This window comes from Pholis gunnellus (genome assembly GCF_910591455.1).
Source record: "Pholis gunnellus genome assembly, chromosome: 14".
Taxonomy (NCBI): Eukaryota; Metazoa; Chordata; class Actinopteri; order Perciformes; family Pholidae; genus Pholis; species Pholis gunnellus.
In genome coordinates, this window is record NC_136541.1 from 14,250,051 (window position 1) to 14,275,778 (window position 25,728).

At 44.0% G+C, this 25,728-nt stretch overlaps 1 protein-coding gene across 1 annotated transcript; it reads right to left on the bottom strand.

Moving 5' to 3' along the window:
- Positions 1 to 291: 291 nt before the first annotated feature.
- On the bottom strand, positions 292 to 25,577 carry LOC306705622 (potassium/sodium hyperpolarization-activated cyclic nucleotide-gated channel 2; the record flags this gene model as incomplete). The annotated part of the gene is made up of 8 exons (XM_079172425.1): positions 292 to 1,241; positions 1,803 to 1,967; positions 2,081 to 2,321; positions 2,591 to 2,737; positions 11,313 to 11,531; positions 19,633 to 19,794; positions 21,811 to 22,234; positions 24,367 to 25,577. The coding sequence occupies 8 exons, from the start codon at positions 25,575 to 25,577 to the stop codon at positions 292 to 294; spliced, it is 3,519 nt and encodes a 1,172-aa protein (XP_079028551.1).
- Positions 25,578 to 25,728: the final 151 nt, after the last annotated feature.

The window sequence follows — 25,728 nt, forward strand, 5'->3', positions numbered from 1 at the left end:
GAGTGTAAGGGGTGATACTAAGACTAAAGTTGCTGGCACAGTAGACTAGACCAGTTCCACCTTAAGTTATACTAGTTTAATTGTATAGACTTCTCCTAGCCAAAGTGTCTAAAGACTTTGAGTTGCTCTTTTCCTTCTGCTGACACCAGCACCACAGTGCATCCAGGTCCACTGACTGGTGCCGCTGGCGGTAGCTGATTGGTCATTTAGCAGGCTGACAGATCAGCTGGATTGACCTAAAACAAACAGATTCTCCTACAAAAAAGGCCTCTTTCCTGAACTCTACCAGGGTCACAAGTTGGAAGACAGCCGGGATCTGGCAGAGTCTAGCTCTGGAAGGCTGACAATTGAATCTTTCTTGGGAACTCCAGAGTCTGGAGGTCCTGATCCAGCAGCTGCTGCTACTGCCCCCATTCCAGCAGGTCCACCTGGAGGGGGTGCGGAGGCAAAGACCACCCTTTGTTGAGCTCCTGCCAATCTCACCACCCCCGAGGGCCCTGGCAGGCTGGGGTGAGTGGGCTGAGGGGGACCGATGGAGTTGTTGGAGGTGCGGGTGGATGGTGGAGGGCTGGGGGCTGCAGAGGCAGCTTGTTGTGTTCCCTCCTGGGGAAGTGAAAGCTGGGAGGCAGATATGGCCCGGGAATCCTGGCTCAAGCTACCTGCATGGAGGGAGTGGGTGCTCTTGTGTGAGGCAGCCCTCTGCTGGGTCTGTAGTGGGCTGGGAGCATGGTGCTGTACAAGGGACAATTGGGAACCAGAGGGTCCTGCGCTTGCCATGTACTGGAAAGTCCGTCCTGAGGCTGCGAGCGGGCTTTGGACAGGCGGGCTGGAGATGGCAGATCCAAACGCCCCTCCGAACGTTTGAGGGGGTTGAGACTGAAGAGGAGACATGGCGACTGGGCTGGCCAGATTCTGCATCACATGGAACCGTCGCACCACGCGAGGAGACTGCAGAGTCCCTGGACCCACCAGCGGACTCGCCATTTGAGGACAAAAGCTCATAGCCACAGCCTGCTGAAGCGTGGCGATAGCGGAACCCGACTGCGGCTGGCCAGGGGGAGCAAAGATACCGCCGATGGACGGGGTCATAGACATGGACCGCGGCCGCTGCAGGTCCACCAACTTCACCATCTCACGGTCGTACTTGACAATCTCCTGGATCAGCTCGTTCTCCTGGTTGTTGAAGACACCAGAGTTGAGATCATGCTGAACCTTGTGCATCAGGGTGGAATTCTTCTTACCTACAGAAAAAGTAAATGGATTCATTATTAAGGACGAGGCAAAGGGGACAAAAAGCAGAACACAAAAGGATCAGGAAAGGTAGAACAATATGGGTTAGAAATGGCATGGGATGTCCTTCAAATCAGGTAAATCCTCGAGCACAACAAGCCCTGAGGAAAATGGATGTGTCACCCTGTACTCTCATCTTCTGTTACCGTGTCCCGTGTTATTCTGAGGGAACAGCACGGCTCATTTTACTCTCTATTTTAACATTAATATTCTGGATAGATTTTCAAAGCACAATACCATTTTGTTCTGAGTACATGGGATTCATTTTAGAGTTTTTTAATTTGAAAAAAAAGCTTAACAGACTTACAAATGTGCAATAGAGATGTTACATGTGTTTGTACTGCTAGTGATATGTCTGACTGCATCAGTAGCTGCAACTTTCGGTCATTCGGACAAGATATGTACTTCATCCTCAGAACCTGCACCATCAGCGTTTAATAAAAAATAAAATCAATTGTACCCATATTTCAGCCTCTTATCTTATGCAAGCATTCACTGGAGGAACCTTTTACCTATGCGGTCTAGACGGTCAATGGCAACAGTCTCAAAGGCGCGTCTCATCATGGGATATTCTTCCAGCACCTCATTGAAGTGGTCAACAGACAGAGAGTAGAGTCGACAGTAAGTCTCTGCTCGCACGCTGGCTGTTCGCCGACCCCTCGTTAATAAACAGATCTCTGAAACGAGGAAGGATAAAGTGCATCAGCTTTAAAAAGAAGAACAAATGTCACCATCAGAGAAACAAAGAGAGAAAAGAGAAAAAAAGGGCAAGCTACAAACTGTGTCCTACCTCCAAAATAAGAGCCGTCAGAAAGTTTCATTGCCAGAGTGCCCTTAGTGATGACGCTGCAGACTCCGTGCTGAATGAAGTACATTTTCTTCCCAATGGTGCCTTCCCTTATAATGTAATCATGCGGCTGGAATACCTCAAAGCGCAGCTTGGTCAACATGGCCGTCACAAAGTACGGCTCTGCGTTGGCAAACAGCGGCATGGATGCCACCAGCTTGCGACAGTTGAAGTTCACAATTTCCTAAGAAAAGACATATGGTTTGGTGAGAACTATCTGTCAAATCTGCAACTGCAGCACTACACTGCAGTCAAGTATGAAGGCTGAGTTCAGGGATTTTCGTAATAAATGTTCATCTTGTAAGTATATGCGACAACTAACTACAAGGCTTAAAACAAATACTGCTTTATCTGTATTTTCAAAATCAAACAAGTACCTCAAACACAAAAATAATCCATCAGTACAGGACTTCATATGTAGATTGCATGTCTTATTGTCGATTTATGTCTTACCTCTCTGAGGGGCTCGCTGAGTTCTCCCAAAATGCTCTCCTCGTCAAACATCTTGCCCTGGTATCTGTGCTCATAGTAGTCATGGATTTTCTGTCGGAAGTCGGAAGGCAGCTTGTGGAAGGACATATACTGCTCCACTTGTTTGTACTGAGAGGGAGTGAGACGGACAGAGGTAATGTTCTGTTAATGCAGTTTACATAATAAAACAGTTTTCCCACTGTAACAATGTTTAGTTGTATTAAGTCTGGTGATATTCTGTATTTTTCTTATTGGCAGAAAAATCCCATGAAGAGGATCCAAAACCAACAATGCTTCTGATCCCACCAACAAGTGCTGTCTGTGTAGTCAAAGCCTGAAAAACCTGACTCGTCTGTGCCAAACAGCTCCATTGTTGTCCAAAAAATATCAAAAACACATCAATTAGCCACACAGTTGACTTGTTCCTTCATTATGATGAGAATGGGCACTGTAGTTTATTTTAAGTTAATCCCACAAACATGCTGTTAAATACTCACGACAGAACTAAATGTGTATTTCTCCACAGCTGAAAATAGCCACATGTTGTACAGCACGAGGGATCCGATCACGTATGCGCCCATATCGTTACACACTAATGTTAATATACACAGTAGGAATGTAGAGATCTTTGGACGTACGTATGCACAAAGCACAGCAAAATATAATCTTTGCTAAGCAGTTACATGTGTTTTTCTTTTTTACTACATTGATACCTACACTCAGTTCTAAAGGTTATAATGTCAGTTTATACTAGAACAGTTTTAGAGAGGTGCCTGATTAAAATGTATGGCAATTTCGAGGCTGTAGTTCATGGTGCTGTTGAATTGTATTGCATTGCATTATCCTCAGATGATTTTCAAATACTTCATTATTGGGTGGACAAAATAGTACATTATAGCGCATTACAATTCAACAGCACCACAAGCTACGGCCTCCAAAGAGGATGCAGCTAATCAATGAAAATAAACAAGGTATGATTCTGAAGGATGACTCAACAAACACAATACAGACTGCACAAATCAGTGCAAGCACATGTCCTTCAGCTGTCAGCTGAAATGAACACACTCCATTATGCTACCTAGAAGTTAATCGATGCCAGATCAATAAGAAGTGAGGGGACCAACATGGCAACATCACAAACAATCAGCTCCTGTTGTTGAGATATGCTAATCGCAATCCATCCAAAGAGCCCACTGAGAAACCAAAAAAACTACGTGGCCGGCCTGCGGACTGGGGAGTGATGGTCGGGTGGTGAATCGAGCAAACGATAAACTGAGAGAAAGAGAGAGATTTATCCTCGTACTTTGCTGTCCGACTGTGTGCACTTCAACCAAGCTCAAATGGAAAGCCTAAGAAGAGGCACAACTCCACCCTGCACCTATAAAGCTGTCCGAAACACAATTTTGAGAGGCAGTGACAGCTCAGCGGGCGAGCTGCTGTGTATTCTCGGCTGTCAGGGACTGAGGAAAGGCATCGTCCAAACCGCCTCTGTCCCGTCGGTCCTAACGCTGCGCGGTGGATGAACAGTGAACATCATGAAACACTTTCAGCTGGCATCAAGTGATATCTCCTGACAGTGTTTTCAGCAGGTTTAGTGTCAGAGCAGCAAGACACAACTCTAGGTGTTATTGCCTCAGCAGCCACGAATCCTGACGGAGGCCCCGAGCTAAACAATGAGGTACACCCGCTCGCAGATCTGAATCCTCAACAGCAACATATACGTACATGTCTAAATTGGAAATTGTTTGTTCTCAGAGACAGACAGGCTGGCTCCCAGTTTCCAAACGAGATACATACTTGGCAAACAAAGATTGCTAGTTGTACATAACTGAATACTTGTGTGCACATGGAGAATCCTGCAGTACAGGGAAATGAAATAGCAGCCCTCTATGTTATTGCAGCTGATATTGTCTTTGCACCTGAAACTAAACGGAACTGTGAGTACCACTTCATATAACTAAGGTCGCAGTAGCAACAGCAACTAAATTATCTCAACTGCAGAACTGACAAAGAGTATTTACAGTGCTGTCAGAAAGTTATTACATTTTGTTTCATTGTTTGATTTGCTATGAAACTAAACCTGGGGGGTAGAAGTTTTACTCAGTGTGATTACATCCACATCAGATGAACTGTGTAGGAATTGTAGTGGGTTTGTTTATGCAGTCATTCCGTTGTAGGAGGAAGAAAGTAAGTTAACATAATCTTGAATAAAGTCTCCATATTTCATATTCGTGTACACATTTTTCAATAGCTGGCTGAACTCTGTGACCCGAAGATATCAGCAGACACTTGGCATCCTCCCCTGTGATGCTCTGCCAGGTTTGTACTCTTCACTTCTTATTTAAGGCCCTTTCAACGTTCAGTCTGGTCTTCAGTAACAGAAACACATACTGTTTCTTTAGGAATATTATGGTAAATATTATCCTGGTGCTTTACATGCTTTACCTAACCAAAACACCTAAATTAAAACAAATGGACTATTTCTTTCCATTAGACCCTTGCGATTAATTTGGACTAACATTTTCAAGGATTAGTTTTTTTCTGTTTAACTGACAATTTGTGATTTGTCGTTGAGTGGGAAATGATTTTGTGCTTGTAAATTAGGCGACACTTTATTTTTAAGGGTTTTAAAGGTGTTTAGACATTAACCATGACTGAACCCCTCAAGATTATGTGTAATAACTTTGCAGATCTCTTGACTCCCCTCCTGACTTTTCACATTGTCAATACTTTGGTCTATGACCAAATACCTGCCAAACTAATGACATTCCCATCAGCCTCAGCTGTACTTTCTCCTCTAATTACAAAATGTTAGCAGGTTAACACGCCTAAGTATAGCCTCAGAGCTGCCAGCATAGCTGTAAGTGTTTTACCACCTCCGCTGAAAAGCCAAAAATCTAATCCAGAAAATAATGTCCATAATACTGGCAGTCTGATCTTAAAGCCTCGGCGTCTCTATTCTATTTCAAATCCGATATACTAGATTACAGAGTCAAAACAGTGAAAACAAATACTTTCTGACCTGTATGTAGGATTAATGCGACCAAATACTGCTTTTGCAGAGAGGATGTTGATATACAATCACCCCACATAGACAAGAAAAGTCTTGTCTCTCAGCCCAGAAAAAATAGCAATGTGTGTTTCTGACTGATACCGTCACCCACAATGCTTCCTTCTGCCATATAACATAAACATAAATAAACCAAACATGCAACGTTAGAATTATTTAGCATCTCCTGGACGGAGGGCAGCTGCACAGCTCCTCTGATCTTCCGGAGTTACACAACACAATTTCTCACCTGCATGAGTGACTCTGCTTCCTGACATTTGCAGATGGAGAGTGGCCTGAAGAAATGACCCCGTGTCACAACTCTTTACCCGACGTGTCAGAGCTAACGCTGCGGCTAGTGAGCCTTTCATAGAATAGAAATGCTGATTGCTGAACAAAGTGTAGGTGAGGGGGGCGGCCCGGGCAGCGAGGGAAAACCTCACGCTCCCCGCCAGAGAGGCAGCGGCCAAGCAGCCGTGGTTAGACTGTGACTCTAAATGAATGAGGCAGCAAAAAGCCTATCTGATTGAACTTAGATGGTGGCATTTAATGACTTGACTTTGAGAGCCATGTCACATTGCGGTGTATCGATCGTCACCAGGCCAAACCTGAAATCTCCCAAGTGTCACAGAGGAGAGGGAGCGAGCATTTAGCCGGTGCGTCACAGCGCCCACGGGGGACTGACAAATCCCCAAATGAGAGTGAAAATGACATCAATTTTCTGCGTCACTTTGATGACACTGCATGCGGCAGCAAAGTGCTCTGCTAACATTTTGTCATCTAAACTTCTGCTTTTGGGAACACATTGAAATTTATGGGGAGTTTTGTCTTTGACTTTGATTATATTTTTGAACTTTTAAACCCATTAACTACTGACCCAATATAACTAGCAGCTTTGTATCATTTCCACTTCTTTCTTTCCTTTCTTCCTGTTTCCTCTCCTCTCTTCTCCTTTTCCCTCCTCTCATCTCCTCTCCTCTTCTCTCCTCCTGCTCATTCATCCCACAACCTCTCTCCATTGGAAATGCTAATTCGGGTTCATCCCAAACGGCCATGTGGATGTATAATTCATTCACTTAATTCCCTGCTAAATCGCCTCATTATACTATGCAGCACATTCACCAAAGAGAAGAAGATCAGATAGCGTAAGTCGGAGCTTGTCTCGTCTTTCTTCAATTCAGGGATGTGTACACAGGGAGGAACAACACACTGTGGGGTCTCACACAGTACAAAGTCTCATTAAATGAAATGAGACTTCTTAGGAAACACTGATATTCCTACAATTCAGTCAAAGGGAGTGACGACCAAAGGAGACTGGCAGATAAGGGTTTGTTCATCAGACACACTTTCTACTGCAGTGAATATCATTCATGGCTAAAGGGATGCTGTTTTTGTTGTAGACGATGGCGTAGGAATTTCTTTGGCCCCTATCTTTGCACAGTCAGTCTGGCTCTGGATAATTGGTGCGATCAGTGACAAACCGTCTGGCTAATAGAGGACAGATCACTGTTGTTGATGATGCCAGTGGCGCAGAGAGGAAGCAGAGGAGGAGTGTATGTGGGGGGCATGAAACAATCTTGTATCCTGTCTTATGTCACATAATGGCAGAGAGCTCAAACTGATGTCTGCTCTCTTTCTTGCTGTTTCTCAGGAGCGCTGATTCAATGTAAAACTCCATGTCACATTAAGTGAAGATAATTGATGCAAAAAGGTGTATCTATAGTCTATTGTCTGCTGCATGTTACAAGGCTGGGTTATCTCAAGTGTTTATTATTTAAATTAAATGTATGAATGTATGTATGAATAGCACAGGTGTAAATAATATATTTAATTGTGGCTGAACTCGATCTAGCTGCTCCTCTTTCATGGTCCTGGTTGTGCATGCTGGCTCGTTTGTGTTATTAGTAACATCTGTGCTTTTCCTGCTTTGAGGTAAAAATATCTTCTCTTTATGTTAAATCTTCCTAATTAATTTTATTTACACTTCATCAAAACGAAAGTGGCGTCACATTTTCTAAAGTAGATGCTGGTTGATTTCAGGCAAGCTCTTAACTAAACGTAGTTATCATGTTAATTAAACAATAATATATCTGTCAACTGATGTAATGCAATGATCAGCTATCCATACCTTGAGACCGAAATCTGCCCGATTAAATGTAATCACGGAGTGCACCCAAAAGCTGATTAGATCAAACTTCACAAGCCAGTAAGGAGTTTAGGTGTATCCTCTCCAACCCAAACAGGTACATCCAAATGAATACAATGCTCGGACAAATGTCAGTAAAGCACAGCGTTACATGCCCACACAGTCACGTCATATTGTTACACCCTAATTATAAGTAGCCACGTCTGAAAATCGTCAGCCTCCCAGTTAAAGATATTTCCTGAATTTCTGACAGTGACGATTTGTCCCACTTAGTGAAAATAACTACAGAATTGTCAACAGACAGCAAGCAAAATAGCTGACTGCAAAACCACCATCCCTGGGTGTTGCATCTAAATATAATCCAACACTAACGTCACTATAATGGATTCAGCTGGTTTAAAATAGTTTATCTGTATCTGGTTTCACTTATTAAATACATAAACACAGAAAAAATACTGTGTGAACTCTCAGGTTGGTTTTCATGCTCTTCTTATTATGCCGACAGTGCATGAATCAAGCATGGGACAAAGTTTAATCAGGCAAAATAAGAGAAAACACCTCTGTGTCTGTTTGTGCACCCTAGAGTGTGACGGGCCTTTAATGCTGCATTTTCTAGTGACCTTACAACGGATTACATAAAACAGGGTAATGTCAGAATCACAAAGTCAAAATCACAGAATATAATGCACCAAAAGAAGGTGTTTCAACTGGCTAAACATGCAAGTTTGAAGGTCAGATATCATCAAACATGAATGCTGACTTTCTAAGAACCGTGATCCCCAGAAACACATGCCCGAATTGGTAATTTGCATTGTTTCCAAAGGTGCATTAAAAGTGGCACAAGTGAGACTATGTATTTATATTTTAGGTCTATTAGCCCTCCTGTTATGTGTGCTCTGTATAAATAACGCATAGGTCTCTGCACCAAAGCCACCAAAGCCAGATTCTCCCTAAATTCAACCAGCATGCATTGTGAGTCTGACATTACTGCCGGGCTGAAATGGAAACCTCCACACAATGCTAGCGCGAGCCTCACTGGGGCTGTAACAGACTGCCAGCAGACTTGTTTTGCTAACACTCTCCAAATGATAAAAATGTCACTCACAGTCCGATCTGGAGGAGTGGCGAATTCACCCAGCAGCATCGGCATCAGCCTCACTGGCATGGCTGGCACTTTTCTGCCATTTTTTATTTTCTTTTAATAACCACGTCTTCAGCTCAAATACTAATCCTCACAGAGCAGCAGAAAAAAACGTTGCACAAGGAAAAGGGAAAATCTGACAACTGGTCAGAAAAAGACTTTTGGGTAAATGCACTTTCCTGCACTCAGCGGCATAAATATATATTCTGGGATGGGGTGACGATGCATTAGCAAATATCTAAATACGAGCGAATACTCAAAAAAGCACACAGTATTATGAACACATTTCTGACGTGAAAGCATGTTTGTTTCTTACGTCTCAATTTATCCTTAAACTGAATAAAAAGGCTGTTTAAACTTATACAACTCGTCACTGCTCCTAAATACATAAGACACTGCTGCTTGTGGTGCAAATTTAACTGGATACTTAAAGCTGAGGTGAAAACTTTCAACCATCAGCAACAGGAAAAGGGGGCAGAGTAACGGTATTATCTTTGGACAGAGGAGTGAGACCCACTGTGGAGGAACCCATTCCTCCCAGATAAAACACAACTATCTATCGCTAGCCTTTAAACCATCATCCAGGACACACAGTTAAGAGCAACAGTGTAAGCACTCAAAGCATTTATTGGAAATGATTTGTACCCAAGCGTCCAGCCACTGGGAAAGCCACTGGGAAAAAAACCTCAGGGGAGCTCCAAACAATGCCAGCGAAATAAAACGCTGACAAAAACAATCTAAACGATGTGAAACAGACAGTGTTGAAATATATCACAGTGCACCAGGACTTAGCCCTGAGCCCTACCGTCTTCCACAGGTTTCCCCTCCCCCCCTTGCTTTGCTCCCTGTAGCAGACAGTTAGCAGTAGCACTGCACCTCTCAAGGACACCACCAACCGAGAGGATAGAGAGGGAGGAGGAGTGGGAGAAAGAGAGAGAAATTATGATCGAAATGAGAGGAGAGAGGGGTACAGATAAGAGAAAGATGGGGAGCTGAAAATCAGGTGGAAATATTTTAAAGGTGGATGAAAAGAGAAAAGAGGGGACGAGCTAATGAAAAGAGGGATGGTGAAAGATGCAAACAGATGATACAGAGTGCAGGTAGAGTGAGAGCCAGGGAATGAGTGATCAGGAAGAGAGGAAGAGAGGCCGCCATGGTTGCTTACATCACCTTCAGGATGACATTGGCAGGACACACAGGTCTGCTGCCTCATCAATTCTACTGCTGCCCAAGGGGACATTATATCTGACACACACACACACACACACACTCTCTCTCTTTCTCTCTCTATCTCTATGTCTCGTTCTCTCTCTCCCACATCAGCCCCCACGCACACATAGGCCCAGCCCCTGGCGACGTGGCTCTACCTGGCCGAACACACCCGCAGCCTCTGATTGGCTGCTGAGAGCCAGCAACACACCCCCTGCTCCCCAGCCAGCGAGACTCTGCTTGGAAACAGAGAGGCTGTGCCGTTACCACTATAGGCCACTGCTGCAGCACTGTTCAGCACTCCTCTGATCCCCATCCTTGTTTCTGATATTGGAAGAAAAATACTACCTAATGACCATATACGAGTGGTTAAACAGTGTCTGGTATCGCGCGATTAAGGTCAAAACCCAAAGCAAAGTGGTGTGACCTGATGCTACACTGGGCTGTTAGAAAATTACGCACACAGAAAAAAAATGTCCACTCATGTTTATGGTTATCAAATCCTGTGTTTTAAATAAATAATGGAGGAGCCTACAATATGCTAAATTTACATTTAATCAGTGACATCAGCTGCAGCCAATCACTAACAAAAACACAGGAGAAGAAAGATAAATAACAAGCTCTACCATTGTTTTGATCAACTAAGATCATTTTTAATATTGACCACTGAAGGAGCTCTTCAATTGCACTGGCCCACCAGTGGGTCAATCAGCACAAAACTACCGCTGAGCAGCCAAACATAGTTGAAAACCGTCACCTAAACCAAAGCTATCAGCATATGCTGACAGAGTACCGACCCGATACCAGTGATCTGTAAAATGATTCTATATATCAGGTAATATGAGGCTGTAACTACACCACAGCTCTCAAAGATATAGCGTGCTAATTACAGAACTTTGGAGGTGCTGGTAGGTGGATTTCCCCTTCATGCTAAGTTAGCTGGATGGTGATGGTAGCTTCCTATTTACTGTAGAGACATGAGAGTTGTACTGATTTTTTTTTCTTCTATAAGTCTCGGCAAGAAAGCAAATATTTCATAAAACGTCAATATTTTCCTTCAAGGGGAAATAAAAGTGGAAAACTGGTTATTAAGAGGTTAACAGGAAACAAGAAAAGGTTTGAGATCGTGGGACGGAGGTGATGTAATGAAGCTCCTCACCTTTTCCTGATACTGCCGTCTGGAGGAGTCCAGGGACTGGATAAGAGCTGTTGCATGGCCAATAAAAACAGCGTAGCAAGTCGCTCCTACAATCATACTCAGCATGGTGAGCCAGATGTCTGAAAGACTCTCCGGGGCCTGCCGGCCATAACCGATGCACAGCATGTGGCTCATTGCCTTGAACACGGCAAAGGAGTACAGCTCTGACCAGGTATCATTCTGTGGAGAGAGAGAAAAAGGAGATAAGCAAATAGTTAAAGACATCAATGTTACATAAAAAGGCATGTTTTGAGGGAGAGTGGTGGCAGAGAGTCAGAAGAAAGGCTTTGGGGACAGCGGGCTCGTGGAACAGCACTTAAACAAATGAGAACTCCAGGGATGGAGTTGCATTAGAAGGAGAGAGGGAGGAAGAGGAGACGACATCAGGGGAATCCTTCGAGGCCTAATCAGTAAAGTAGAGACGGTTTGGAAATTATTTCCTCAGAGAGGGATGATAATGAGAGGTCATTAAATATGCCCTTTCAGAGCTGTGTGAATAGGAATCTCCAACAGCCAGGCAGCGGCCACCAGGCTGCTTGTTTTGAGACTCACGAAAGGGGCACACTTATGGTCGAAAGTTACAAAAACATCAAGGGGCATTTCACATGTTGTTTGATCCCTTTGATAACATCTGTCCTAAATGTAAATAGTGGCTCTGTGTCATTCCACTGCAGCTTTAAGCCAAAACTCCCTTTGTCACAAAAGAGACGGGTGAATGAGAAATCCGAACAAGCTCCATTAATCTGATACTTTTGTCCACCAGCTCCCTTTGTTTCCCTTTTTGCTTTCATTAGCTCCAACTGTGGTGACCTCGACCTGAACACACTGCTCATGCCAATTAATATGAAGGTAAAGTCAAAAGCCAGGGTTGAAGTCCAGGTTTTGGGGTTTAATTTAAATCTTTCTACCAGGGGAACTACAATCTCCAGCCTCCTGAAAACCTCTTAGAGCCTGGCTTCAAGGGCACAAAAAACAACCTCTTCTATCTTGGCTCCTGACACACACACACACACACACACACACACACACACACACACACACACACACACACACACACACACACACACACACACACACACACACACACTCATAATCTCTAAATGTGTAGCAGGCTATACACAGAGGTTACAGTCTGCATTCAGCAAAGACAATTAACTATATCCTCTCTCATAACTTATAGCGGAGCATCAGCAGTCTATTAGTGGATGTGCCAACACATTATAAAACCTCTTTTTTATTTAAAATAACTAAATTAGCCCCATCACTATCTAAAGCCAGCTCCAAATTAAAATGTCAACATTTCACGAGTTAAGAAAGTTGCTTTAATATGTAAGATGTGTTATTTTAAATTGCAACGGGCACTTTTTTATTGATTAAATGATGAATAAATCAGTAACAAAAAATGTGTCAATAATTAAATAAATCACTATTTGCAACCCTTGAGAAGTGAACTATAGAGCAAATGTACAAAATGCATCAACAATACAGCAGCATGTGTCGCATGTGTCTCTTCTGATCTAAGAGGCACGACATTAAAGGGCCACGCGGCGATACAAGGACTTCTCCATCACGAGCAGAGAGAAAATGAAGACTCCAAAAATAAAACACAGCTCCACCAAGTGGGCTAAAGCTAAATGGTGTCTGTGAAAACAGAAAGAGAAACAGTGGAGTGAAACAGATTGAATAATAGATGAACGATGAGCACTTTGATTCTGAAATAGCACAGGCAAGACAGAGGGAGAAAGAGACTCCATAGCCTCCTAAGTCTCAACAGCCCTCCCCAGAGATCTCAGTTTGGGAAACTATCCGTTGCTTTGTTGGTAATCAGCGACTCCATTAGCTGCAGATGGTCTGTTTGAAGTTGGCTTTAAATGTATCTTCCACTGTCTTAAGATGCCCCTTTGTTTATATGCTGCTGCGGCCTCGCTGTGCAGCAGGCCTCATGTATCTCACATATATACTCGCACGTAAATTTCCCCTGCCAAACAGAATGACCGGCGGTTAGTCGTGTGCCTTACAGAAGTCACTAAATGTCCCAGCACTGAGCTCAGAGTGTGTGATAATTCAAGTGAGGTTATACTGTGAGGCTGTAATGCTCATTGGAAAGAAAAACCGAAATTCTAGATAGAAAAAAAAAACAGTTTTTAAACTTGAGCAGTCGCAGTGACATAAACGTAACAATTGGACAGAGGGTGATGTCAGAATAAAGGTCTTTGGTAACATATATCAGAAAGGTTCATCGGGGGTTTGTCATGAGAACTAAGGTGTTAAGATATGTGTGTGGCAGAATTACAAAGTTCACTTGTGTGAGGGTGGTGTAAGCAAAAAGGTGAGAAAGCTAGTGTTGGGTGAGGTAAAGAGATGTATGAAAATCTTTGTTTCTGCTGAAGCATAAAGTATGTTGAAAAGCATCAGTGTTTTCATCCTTTTGTTCCACTGTTAGCACCAGTTTAGAGTGTTAGCACATACAATAGCACAAAGTACGGCTGAGTCTGATGAGTGTATTAGAAGGGAACATCTGGTCCAAATTGTATGGTAATCCATCCAATGGTTGTCAAGACACTTAACTATGCAACACAAATATCAATCACATGGTGGCTGTAGAGGAACAGTCTGGGGATCCCCAAAATCACTAGGATTTAGCCTCTGAGGAATACATGCCTGTACACATTTCTATAGCAATCCTTCTGATAGTTGTTATATTTCAGTCTGGATCAAAGTGGTGGACCGACACGGCCATCCCTAGAGCTACAAATGACAAAAAGTGCACCCAGGGACCGACACAGAAGAAGATGAACGTTTGCCCTATTACCAGTCTCATCACTTCACACTTCCCTGGCTGAGGGACTGATCGGTGCAGGGATGGAAGAAATGACAGCGACAGGGAGATGCAGATAATAGAAAATGACGTTATATCAGACTGAATGATCGATCACTAAGTGTGTGTCTAACGGCTGATAAGCTGGGCAAATATCAAAAGATAATGGACACACATGTAACAAAGCCTCTGTCTGCTCGGCTTCCTCTCTTTGTGTCTCTGTCTTCCTTTCTTCTGGTCTGCCTCAGTGAGTGAGTGAGTGTGTGTGTGTGGGCTGGGCACTGTTGCTTGGGAATGAGGAAGGCAGGGCATCCTCATCCCTCGACAGTTCATTCAAAGGCCAAAAGAAAAGCGTCTCAACGCATTCTCTCCTTCAACATGAACACTGTGTGATCGCTTCCTGGAGTAGATGGTTTCAGTTTATCAATTTGAGGAAGTACACGACATGAGAGGATTGATATAACATGTTTGTGCGATATGACACTAGAGATGGCCAGCTTGCTTAGCTTAGCGAGACTGAAAGCAGAGGGAAACACAACTTGTCGTTATTACATTGTGTACTGATTAAACAAATAACTTGTTAATCGGTGAGCTTTAGAGGGGGTGGTTGGTATTTTCGTCCCACTTTGGACAGAGCCAGAATAGCCGTTTCCCCCCTGCTTTAAATGTTTAAGCTAAGCTAACCATACTCCAGATGGGGCTCAGTATCTCACACACAGATATGAGAGTGGTATTGTTCTTCCCATCCAACAGTTGGCAAGAAAATAAATAAGCGTGTTTCGCAAAGTGTCAAACTATTCCTTTAAAAGCTGTTGTACACATGCATGTGCAGATAACACAAGTATTCAGCATCTCTAAGTTCAGTAGAACAAACTGTTTACAAACTCTTCACACTATGATAAGAAATCGGAATTTCTATTTCTGAATATCAATTGAATCAGAAGATGACTTTTGGCCTCTAGGATCAAGCTCCAAAAACGTAGGATCCCACATTTCCCACAATGCAACTTAATAGCTTAATTGCTTAGTAAATGTCTATCAAGCTTATAGTTTAATATGTAGTCACTCCAGAGTGACAGAAAACACTATACGATTGTTATCACAAGCTGAGTGGGAATAATTATTATTAAACTAACCTTTATGTGTAAAATATGTTTGTTTATGTTGTTAAATATTTCCTTAGTATGTAAAGTGTGTGAAGACTTTTGATGAATTCGGCTGCATTCTGGAAATGCTAAAGCAACTATTAAGCCTATTTTGTTGTTGTGGGACAGTCTAGAATTTAAACCAGTAAGTTTGCTTTGAGAACACTATTTTTCTCATGAAGCTATTTATGAAAAAAATGTCTTACTAACATCTAAGATGCACTGATGACTACTGTATCACTTAACTGGAGAGGGCTTGGTTGGCAACATGTCATCATTTTGAAATAGTCCCTATCAGGGTGCCGCTTTCATGGCAACAAAATACTGTTTCCAAAACAGCAACATTTGCACTTCAACACAATAAGCTCACTGCTTCTGAAGTAATGGTTAAGTACAGTAACTGCACTTCTTGCTTGAGTAGGATACTGTAGCACTACTTGCCCTCAACACAATGTGATTCTTCAGAACAAAAACATCTGAGTTCCTCTGGGACTGAGATAATCTCATCTTTTCTCTCCTCCTCGCTCAGGAAACAAACACCACATCATTACTAGTCCATTTACAGAGGTTAGACAGCAGCTTTCGCTTTTCGTGTTTACAGTATATCCTTTTACAGGCCTTATGCGTTTACATCCAATTTGCAACGTCCAGCGGTAGTCCTGTAATGCCGTTTGGTCAAACTAGGTGCGGTGAGTAAATAAAGTGATTTAACACCATATCAAGTAATTGCCGGCTTATCTTCTCCGAGGGAGCAAACCAGTGTACTGCAAAAGCCCCCTCCTGCTGATGTCAGCGGGGGATAATCAGAAAGAGACGTCTCTGTGATGTGGATACAGTAAGGAATGGGTACACACACACAGTTGTAATTATAGAGTTGAAACCATACACCCTGTGTCTGTCTGTTAGCGCTGCTGTCGCTATCATTACCTTGTCGCCACCACGGATGCAGCGAGTGCTCTGCCACCAAACCGCAACTGCACCATGGAGATTAACTATGTGGCTGACAAAGCTGCATAAACCTAATGCTAAATATAAACCAAATGAAATGCATTGACGGAATTGGGGTGCACTGAAAGAAACGAACTATGTTCCCTGAGGTATTGAAAGTTTGACTGAATCCAATTACTGGTTGGTGGATGTCATCCAAAGTTACAGCGTTCTCAACGCCCTCCATGGGTCCTGCCTTTGGGCCCCTCACCACCAGTGCCACTGCAGGGTGTGAGATGGATAGATGGCCTGGCTGCAACACAATGGCTAATGTTACAAGTTGTCAGCCACTCAATAGGGGGGCGGTCTCAGGTGGCTGTAGGCAGCCTGTACCGTGCCAGAGCGGCCCTTTGGTTTGAGAGTGACGGCTCTCTGGAGACGGGCTGTCTTTGATTATACAGATAGAGAGAGCAATGGAGGAATCAGTGGCCTGTCACCTCCAAACTTCATCATCCTGGACTTCAAACGCTGCACGCAGCACAAGGTTGTCCTCTTGTGAGTTATGTAAGTTTATAAAAGAAGAAATATTCAAGTGTTCTTGAAGTTCAGTTTGCTGTGCCTGCAGTGCTTTGAAGGCAAGGTCAGCACGGTTTGTGTATTTTTTACACGCCCTACATTAAATAAAACAAAAAACATTAATAGTTGAGATTGAGATTATCATAATTCTATACGTCCAATATATTCTCGATTCATTGATTAATCGCTTAATGTCCAAATTCCCCAAAACTTTGCAAAAAAGCTAAATTTCTCAGAGCTAAAGATGATGTTCTCAATTTGCTTATTTTGTCTGGCCAACAGTCCCAAACCCAAAGATATTCAGTTTTAAATAATGTTAGAGAGAAAAGCAGAAGAGCAGGAACTGGTGGCTGTTAACTGAAAGATTTATCAATCATCAAAATAGTTGCTCATTACCTTCCTGTTGATCAACGTATTGATTAATCGACAAACCGTTTCAGCTCCAACTACCTCAACATATCAATCAGCCTTACTATTTGCTTTCTATTTTTGTTTCTATTGTATTACTTTCATGTTTGTTTTTAAAGAAAATACATGTATACCAGGATTCAGTATTTGCTTTGCTTTGTTCAGTAAAGTGAGTAAGTAAAATGTATATATATATATATATATATAGCGCTTTTCACAGACAAAAGTCACAAAGTGACTTAACAGGAGCGGTATTGCAAAGAAGAAAACTTAAATAACACAATATGACCATACAAGGGCCAATACTTTACAAGAACAGTTTTTAAAACATGAAACCTATCTAAGAAGGCACAATAAACAGTAAAATACGCAATAAAAACATTGAATAAAAGCAGACCTAGAGCATGAATTTTACCCAAACGCCAGTTTAAAGAGGTTTGTCTTGAGCTGATTTTTAAACAAAGTCGCAGACTCAGCAAACCGTTGAGATGCAGACAGAGCATTACACAACTTTGGTGCTACTGCCTCAAAAGCTCGCTCACCACGGGTCTTAAGGCAAGTGTGTGAGAGCAATTTGAACACGTTTGACCTGAGAGCTCGGGCTGGTAAATAATGGCAAAGTAGTTCAGCCACATATGCAGCAGTCTGACCGTGTAGTGCTCTGTAAGTGAGAGGGAGAATTCTAAAGTGGATCCTATATGCTACAGGGAGCCAGATCGGAGTATAGGGGAGATGTGAGACCGTCTATTTGTCCTAGTGAGTATTCTGGCGGCAGCATTCTGGATTAGCTGCAAACGGTTAATAGCAGAGGAAAAAAGTGCGTTACAATGATCAATGCGAAAAGAGATAAAGGCATGTATGATCATCTCTAGTTCAGCTGTTGATACTACAAATCTCAGGTTACTAATATTTCTTAGGTGGAAAAAACAAGATCTGGACAGTTGTTTAACAAGGGGGGGATCAAACAACAAGGATTTATAAATATTACCTACATACGTACATGTTTGTGTGAATGTATTTCAGTGCAGGGCAAACAGTTGAAGGATGCCGTTAAAGGCAATGTGTGATGATGTTTTTGATCGTCTGTAACATCAAAGACTTGTCTTGGATATGGTCGAGAGTCTGCCTCAGGGATAGTGGACACACCTGCTCTGGCTAAAGTCTTTCAATGTCTGCATTCTGGTTTTTGTAACATTTAGGTACACGTAGCTTAAATGTTGTCTTTTATATTATCTCAGAGTTTACCCAATCTGTTTAAAACCCCATTTGGACCTGTGCCTCATGTCTGGGTTGGTGTGGTCTCCCCTCACTCAGTAAAAGGCTCACAGACAGGACGTATAAACAACCAGCTTTTATCTCTGTGAGATAGACATGGCAACAAAGAGCCCAGCTGCCAGGTTATACCACCTCCCCATCCCTCTGTTTTCCCCTTTTATCTTTCCTGTCATCAGCCCACCATGCTGAAGAGGAGGCACGGAGGGATCTAGAGGTGTGCTTCAAATCTCTCCGGTTTCGTTTTCACAGCTTCTTATTTGGTATCCCACGGTTGTTTTGTCTGGCCTACCGGCTGAATGCTTTTGCAGAAGCCAGTGATTTAAATAATTTTCTTGATTTGTTGGAAAGAAATACTGACCTTTCCTCCTGATTCAGTAATAGCATAATTGCAACAATCATCCCTTAGGATAATAATGGTTCCCTGAATGGTGGAGTGCAAAGTGGACCATATTGATAGAAATTACAGTATATATAACGATCGCCGCTAACCTAGACACTTTAGCCCCACTAGTAGCATGGGTCTAAGTGTTGAAATGTTAGCAGGTCACTTTGGTTCAGACTGAATAAAAATGAATGAATATCTTAACAACTGCTGCATGGATTGCTGTGAAATTTTGCAGACATTCGTGGTCCTTAGAGGATGAAGCCAACTGACATTTATGTTCCCCTGACTTTTCATGAAGCGCCATTATCAGGTCACAATTTCATTAGTGTGGCTAATAGTTCTGGTCTTAAAATTTAAATAAAGCTCTTTCAAATGCGAAAGTTCACACACAGATTGAGCCTTTCCACTATCCTTACTAGAGCATGAGGAAAATTGCTCCCGTAGCTGTGCCTACGGTATGATAGCATCTAAAATGTAAGTCGCTTTGGATAAAAGCGTCAGCTAAATGACTGTAATGTAATGTAATGTAATGGGTTCCTGTTTTAGTTAAGACAAGAAAGAGTTTATCATGGCCATAAAACACTGATTGACATTCAGCCAATATTTTCTGATGGCGGCCAGAAAGAATCAATATTCTGTGACCACCGTTAGTTCTTTCCCAATTAACACAGAATAAAAGACGCAAATCCAGTTCCGGGGGTGATATGTGCAACTTGTTATGCGCAGACATGAAACCCTGTCACATACCTCCATCTTGTTGAGGGACACCCAGCAGTCTATGGGGAAGTCCTGCAGCATGGGAACCAGGAACTGCAGGCAGCCGTCCCAGTGACACAGCAGCAGCATCATACCAATCAGGTTAAATATCCGCATCACCGCACTGGCCAGGTCATAGGTCATATGGAAGATCTGGGGGGAGACAATAAGACAGGGAGGGGAGTTCAAACTAGGCTGAGACATATAGAGATAAGAGAATATGTTGGATTTTGCAATATAAACTCTGTGAATATGGCTTTCCTATATTTGTCACTTTAGACATTGACTTCATATCTCAGTGACAGCCTGGAATGGCTTACCACTCAGCTCCACAGTCTCCTTTGGATTGTATCAAGTTTGATTAATGAGTAGGGGAGACAGGTTCTCATCAGTCCCACATCAAACACAGCAAGAGCAGCAAGACATGTGTTACAAAGAGACACATGACATCAATCAGAGGCTCAAACATGCACACAAAGTCCAGCCACACACAAAACACTCACGCAAGCCTGCAGGCACACTGATATGCCAACAACACATGCAAACACCTACACGTACACAAATTCAAACACACAGAGTGATGGACAGGGGCCATCATGATCCTTAACAACTGATAGTCTATGTCGTCTCACACATCAATCATTCTGAGTCACTGGACAGTCACTTAGGCCAATTATCTATGACCTGGCTGACTTCGAGAAACCACCCTTTGTTGGTGCTCAATGGCATGCATTTAATACCACAACACTCTGTATGAGGTCTAAATCTGTAGAAAGTACAAAACGTTTCACAGTAAGACGTGTACAAAGGTCTGATAAATGGGTCATTTCTTACTCAGTGCAGCTGAGGTAGAAGAGATACTCTGTGACGGGAGTGAAGCGGAATGAGACTGGACATGAACCACATGTGCTGATGTTTCTAAATGCAGCTTCAACCTTTATGGAGTTTTCATTGTCCGTTTTTATCAATCAGCAAAATAGACTAATTTGTCATATCGTTGTCATGAGAGAAACTGTACTGTACACAGTCGTGTTGCGCTGGCTGATGGAAACATTCAGCACCATGGACAGCTCCAAGAGTGTTACAGGAACTTAAGCTAGTTTAGAGTCGAGATTCATGGATTTTCAAAATAAACTATATGACAGATAATGTCAACCAGACTGGGCTTTTGAAACTGAGCATTTCCTGTGTCAGCCTCTCACTCTCTGCCACATTTCTATTCTCATTCGACATGCATGCCAAGTATCACTTCCCATCATGCACCACTGTGTGTGTATGTGTGCACGCATCACATCATATCTTCAGAAATCCAATTATCCAAAGGTCAAGTTAGCAGCCGAGCCCCTCTGCGCTGCTCACTGCTGCAAAATGCCAACACCGGGTTGCCAATACTGGCATGAACGAAAAGTCCAGAGATCATGTGACTTTGTTGGACCTCCTGTCTCCCAGGCTGCCCTCCTTCTTTTGAGGAAGGAGTCCGATGGAGAAGCTGTGCATGCCTCAGATGGTAAATACAAGCTGAGTGGCCAGGAAGGGCAGGACTGGGTCGTTGAGTTCAGTCTTCAGTGGACTACCTAGCAACAGCACCCATTTTCATATCCAGAGTCTATCAGTCAGGCCTCTGAGGAAATGCCAGCGTACCTAACCTCTCCGATCCCTTTAAATGAACAATTAGTGACATATATAATCATAGTCAACAGCCCCCTAGTGCTGAATATTATCATCACCCTCTACCCCACCTGCTCCTCCTCTGGCACTGTAATTGATTAACTGTGTTTGCCCTGGTAATAGGCTGCTTATTAGACCGCCTGGTGCTGCCTGTGGGACTAGCAGGTCAGACAGGGAGACAGAGGGGTAGGGGGGCTTGTGTGACAATAACAGTCATTAGAATGCAAAGTTTGTTAAAGCTCCAACATCCTGCTGACATTATACATTTCTCACCAGGTGGCAGGTGAGAACATGAATATAAAGCCTCCAGGCGGAGGAGAGCAGACAGAGAGGCAGACTGTTGGTATGGTCACAAGCCAACAATCTGCATATTGGAGGCAAATCAGTGACCTTTTATCACAGACTAGATTGGGTGTTTCTTCCTCAGTGGCTCAGAGTTGTGTGATCAGAGTTAATATGATATTTACGGAGGGACCGTCATGAAACGTATGCTACTCTTACCTCTTCCCATTGGTGAATGTAGCGTATTAATCTGGAGAGCCTCAACAGCCTCAGAAGACTTAGGATCTTGGTAAAGCGGACGATCCTCAGGGCCCGGGCAGTCTTGTACACCTCCGAGTCAATCCCTTTCTCCACTATGAGGAATATGTAATCCACTGGGATGGAGGAGACAAAGTCCACAATGAACCAAGTTTTTAAGTACTTCCTCTTAATGGTTTCAGGGTCCAAAATGATGTCCGAGTTGTCCTCAATGATGATTCCAGTGCGAAAGTTGAGCATCAGGTCCATGAGGAAGAAGGTGTCAGAGACCACGTTGAAGATGATCCAGGGCGTAGTGGTCTCCTCCTTGAAGAAGGTGATGCCCACGGGGATGATGATCAGGTTGCCCACCATAAACAGCAGCATTGTGAAATCCCAGTAGAACCTAACAGGCATGTGTGTAGTTGAGTTGTGTACATGACAGAGTGTGTGTGTGTGTGTGTGTGTGTGTGTGTGTGTGTGTGTGTGTGTGTGTGTGTGTGTGTGTGTGTGTGTGTGTGTGTGTGTAGAATACAGGAGGGGAAAATGTGGGGGAAGGGAAAAAAGACAAAAATAGAGTCAGACAAGAAAAAGGGAGTTGCTGTGGAACTCAAGATGGGAAAGTGTAAAGCAGGAGCTACACTGTGTCTGAACATGAATGTAATGATATGCTAAACTTACTTTGATGATTGACATCCCTCATAACACATGCATACAATATTCTTAAAATGCAAAAGAAATAATCTTGTGATTGTCTTTGCTCATGGCTGAATTTTATTTTTTGCTATGTTTTCTAGTCATGGCTGAAGTGAATGTGCACTTCAGGTTTCATTTTCAAAGTTTTAAATAATGAAAGCAACTTTCAACCCTTCTGTTTTATTGACATTGGCTTGACTTACACTTATAATAATAATAATAATTTCCTTACAAAAAAACTGGAATATTTCACGTTATCTATGATGTACTGGCATATGTTTCTTATACATAACCTTCACGTCTTTGGGGAAAATTCGACCTCTTATGAACGAACTATTGTATGCAGAAGTATTATCAACACAAATCATAAATATTGAGCATATCCATTGTGTTTAACCGTGTTTTACAGTCAGGGGGCTTAACTGAGACCCCAAACACAGACAATTATCTCAAGCTGATAAAAAAATATGTTAATATGTTTCTTGAGCTGTTAAACAGGGCCGAGGGTCTCCAGCACCTCAGACAGCACATTAGGTTAAATGTATCGACCTTGCAGTGCACACGGATACCAAGGGAGCGTCTGTCTTGCTAATTGTTACCAACGCTGATGTGGCAGTTCGGTGAATGGGACGGAGAGAGTAAAAGTATTGAGGTTTGAGCCCGTCAGAGGAAGCTCTGCAGGACAGGTGCAGCGCTGAGTCATTACACTGCGACTTATGCAACAAGCTCCGACTCCTTCACCTCACGGTATAACCGCCCCGATGACAATGTTTGAAGGAACTTTTCTACTTTAACAATTCATGGATTAGCATAAGAATCACGGAGAGGGCATCTATAAATATTCACATCGTGTATGAGCTTGAATTACAGAGAAAGGTGTCCAAAACTCGTCAAACTGCATCTCTGCTGGAGGAAAACATGTGATACAAATTACAAATGGGCCAAACATGAATGGCGCTGTGTGTGGGGGGGGGGGGGGGGCTGAAGGTAGCGCTCATACGCGCGAGCCGACTCCAAAATAGACACGAGAGCTGTCCACTCCTTGTGGTGCTGAAACCAGCCGAGAGGAGAACCCACTGGTTTCAACGCAATTCAGCGACAGACACATGTCGAAAAAATTGAATTAGATGCTAATTTCTCTAAATATGTGGATGACAAATTAGCTGCTGAATAATCCAGTTGTGTCCGTCATTTAAATGAAGAATCCGGGGAGCCGTACAGGCGGATATGTCTCCAGTGAGCATGCTTGAGGTTTTTTCGCACACTTGGCTCAAGGTGACATTCCATTACTGAGTGCATCGCATATACGCACACACACACTTACACGCGCGCGCATAGCCTACATCCTGTCAGCACGGCTCACGTCACAGAGCATACCTTATACTACAACGAATATTAACCAGTTCTTTGAACAACAACAAATAATGGCGTTGTAAATTAGCCCAAATCAGCGACGTCCTCTTTGTTGAATGTGAGCGTGCTGCAAGGAAAAGTGTTAGCAGGCCGGGCTTGTTGAGCATCCCAGACATGCTACTGTATCTCTAGACTGGAATGGGATTTCTTTACAACCTTGAGAGGACACTCTTTGCTCAATTTGCCTGACAACAGGTTGTTTGGGAGGGGGGGTGCAGTGCATCGATTCAAATCTCTGGGCTACAGATTCAATCGTATGGGGTGAAGTGAAAATTCAGCAGCCTGTATAGCCTTGAACAATAACCATGTGTGTGTTCCCATGGAGTCACAGCGGTTACTCACTATGAAGTTAGTTGAAGATGACAATGAAGAGCCGCACGGGCCCCTCATGACTTTCAACGCGCGGCCAATGGCAGCCCCAGCTCTTACCTGAAATCGCTGTAAGGGTGGATAATCCAATTTCCAGCAGATTTGACCCTCTCTTGCTCTCTCTCCACTGCTTTTTGACTACCATACATGCGCAAGGAGAATTTGTTAACTCCAGGCTGCAGCATACTACTAAACTGCCGCTGCATGAAGCTGACTTGGCTGTCCTGAGGCTCCGCGTCCTCGGCGGGCACAATTGGGGGTCCATCCTCCGGCTTCAGGAAAGTGACAGAGTTCCGAGGCTGCTGGGTTTGAGTCTGAGTCGGGCCGTGCAGCGAGGACGACGCTTTCCGGCTCGGTGCGTTAGAGAAGGACACCTTGGAGTCCCTTTTATCGGGGACACCGCTGGACACGGGGGTATTGCCGGGGTTTGCGCTCTCTCCTCCGTGCCCCCCGGTCAGGGACCCGCCTGGCGTGATCGAGCCGTCCATGCTGGCGGTGGTCGAGTTACAGGCTCCTCGCTTGGCGCTCCCTCCGTCCTCGGCCCTCCCTGACCCCCCTGTCTGCTTCTCCTGCTTGGAGATGATTGAGCGCAGGCTCCCGGTACCCGAGTCCCTCCTGCATTCTCCGTTTTTGTTGCATTTCATACTGGAAATTGGAGCGACGCCTTTGCAACCATCACCCACTGTCGCATTTAAAACCTCTAACGCGACCGCTGATCCCGACGCCTCCGCCCCAGATGCTCTGCTGGTCTCGCCACGCTGGGCAGCATCGCCCGGAAAGGGTGTCTGGGTCTCGGTAGCTCTGGAGGCAGCAGTGGGCCGTGGAGCGGCAGCAGCGTCCTCTGGGTGCGTATGGCAGGGCTCCTTGTTTGAGTTTCTCCTGGAACCCGAGGACGCGGCTCCCCCTCCTGGCGTAAAGTTCTTCATCCTGATACTGCCGCCGCCTCCTCTTCCTCCTCCTCCTCCTCCTCCACCTCCGCCGCTGCCGCTCCCCCCGGCTCGGCGCAACCGCGGATGCTGGAACCTGGACTCCTCTTCTCCGTCCTCCGTCTCGTCCATCACGACGTCGCTGGCCGCACCGGGCTGCTTACCACTCGGTGCTCCGGGAGAACCGGAGTCCAGACAGTTCTGGCTGCTGTTGCTTCTCGTGCATTTGGACGCGGCAGCCTTTGGTGCGCTGATGTGGCTGCGTCCGCTGCCGCCCACCGCCTTCTTGTTCATGGTGGCAGCAGACGCCGGCGAAACCTCATTCCTGTCCATGACATTGAGCATATCAAATTTTGCCTCCAATTATCTTTGGAGAAAACCAATCAGAGGTAGAGGGGAGATGGAGAGAAGAAGAGAGAGAGAGGGAGAGAGAGAGAAGAGAGGGACAGGGGGACAGAGGGAGGGGTGGACGTGACTTCTTTGTAAACTACTGCGC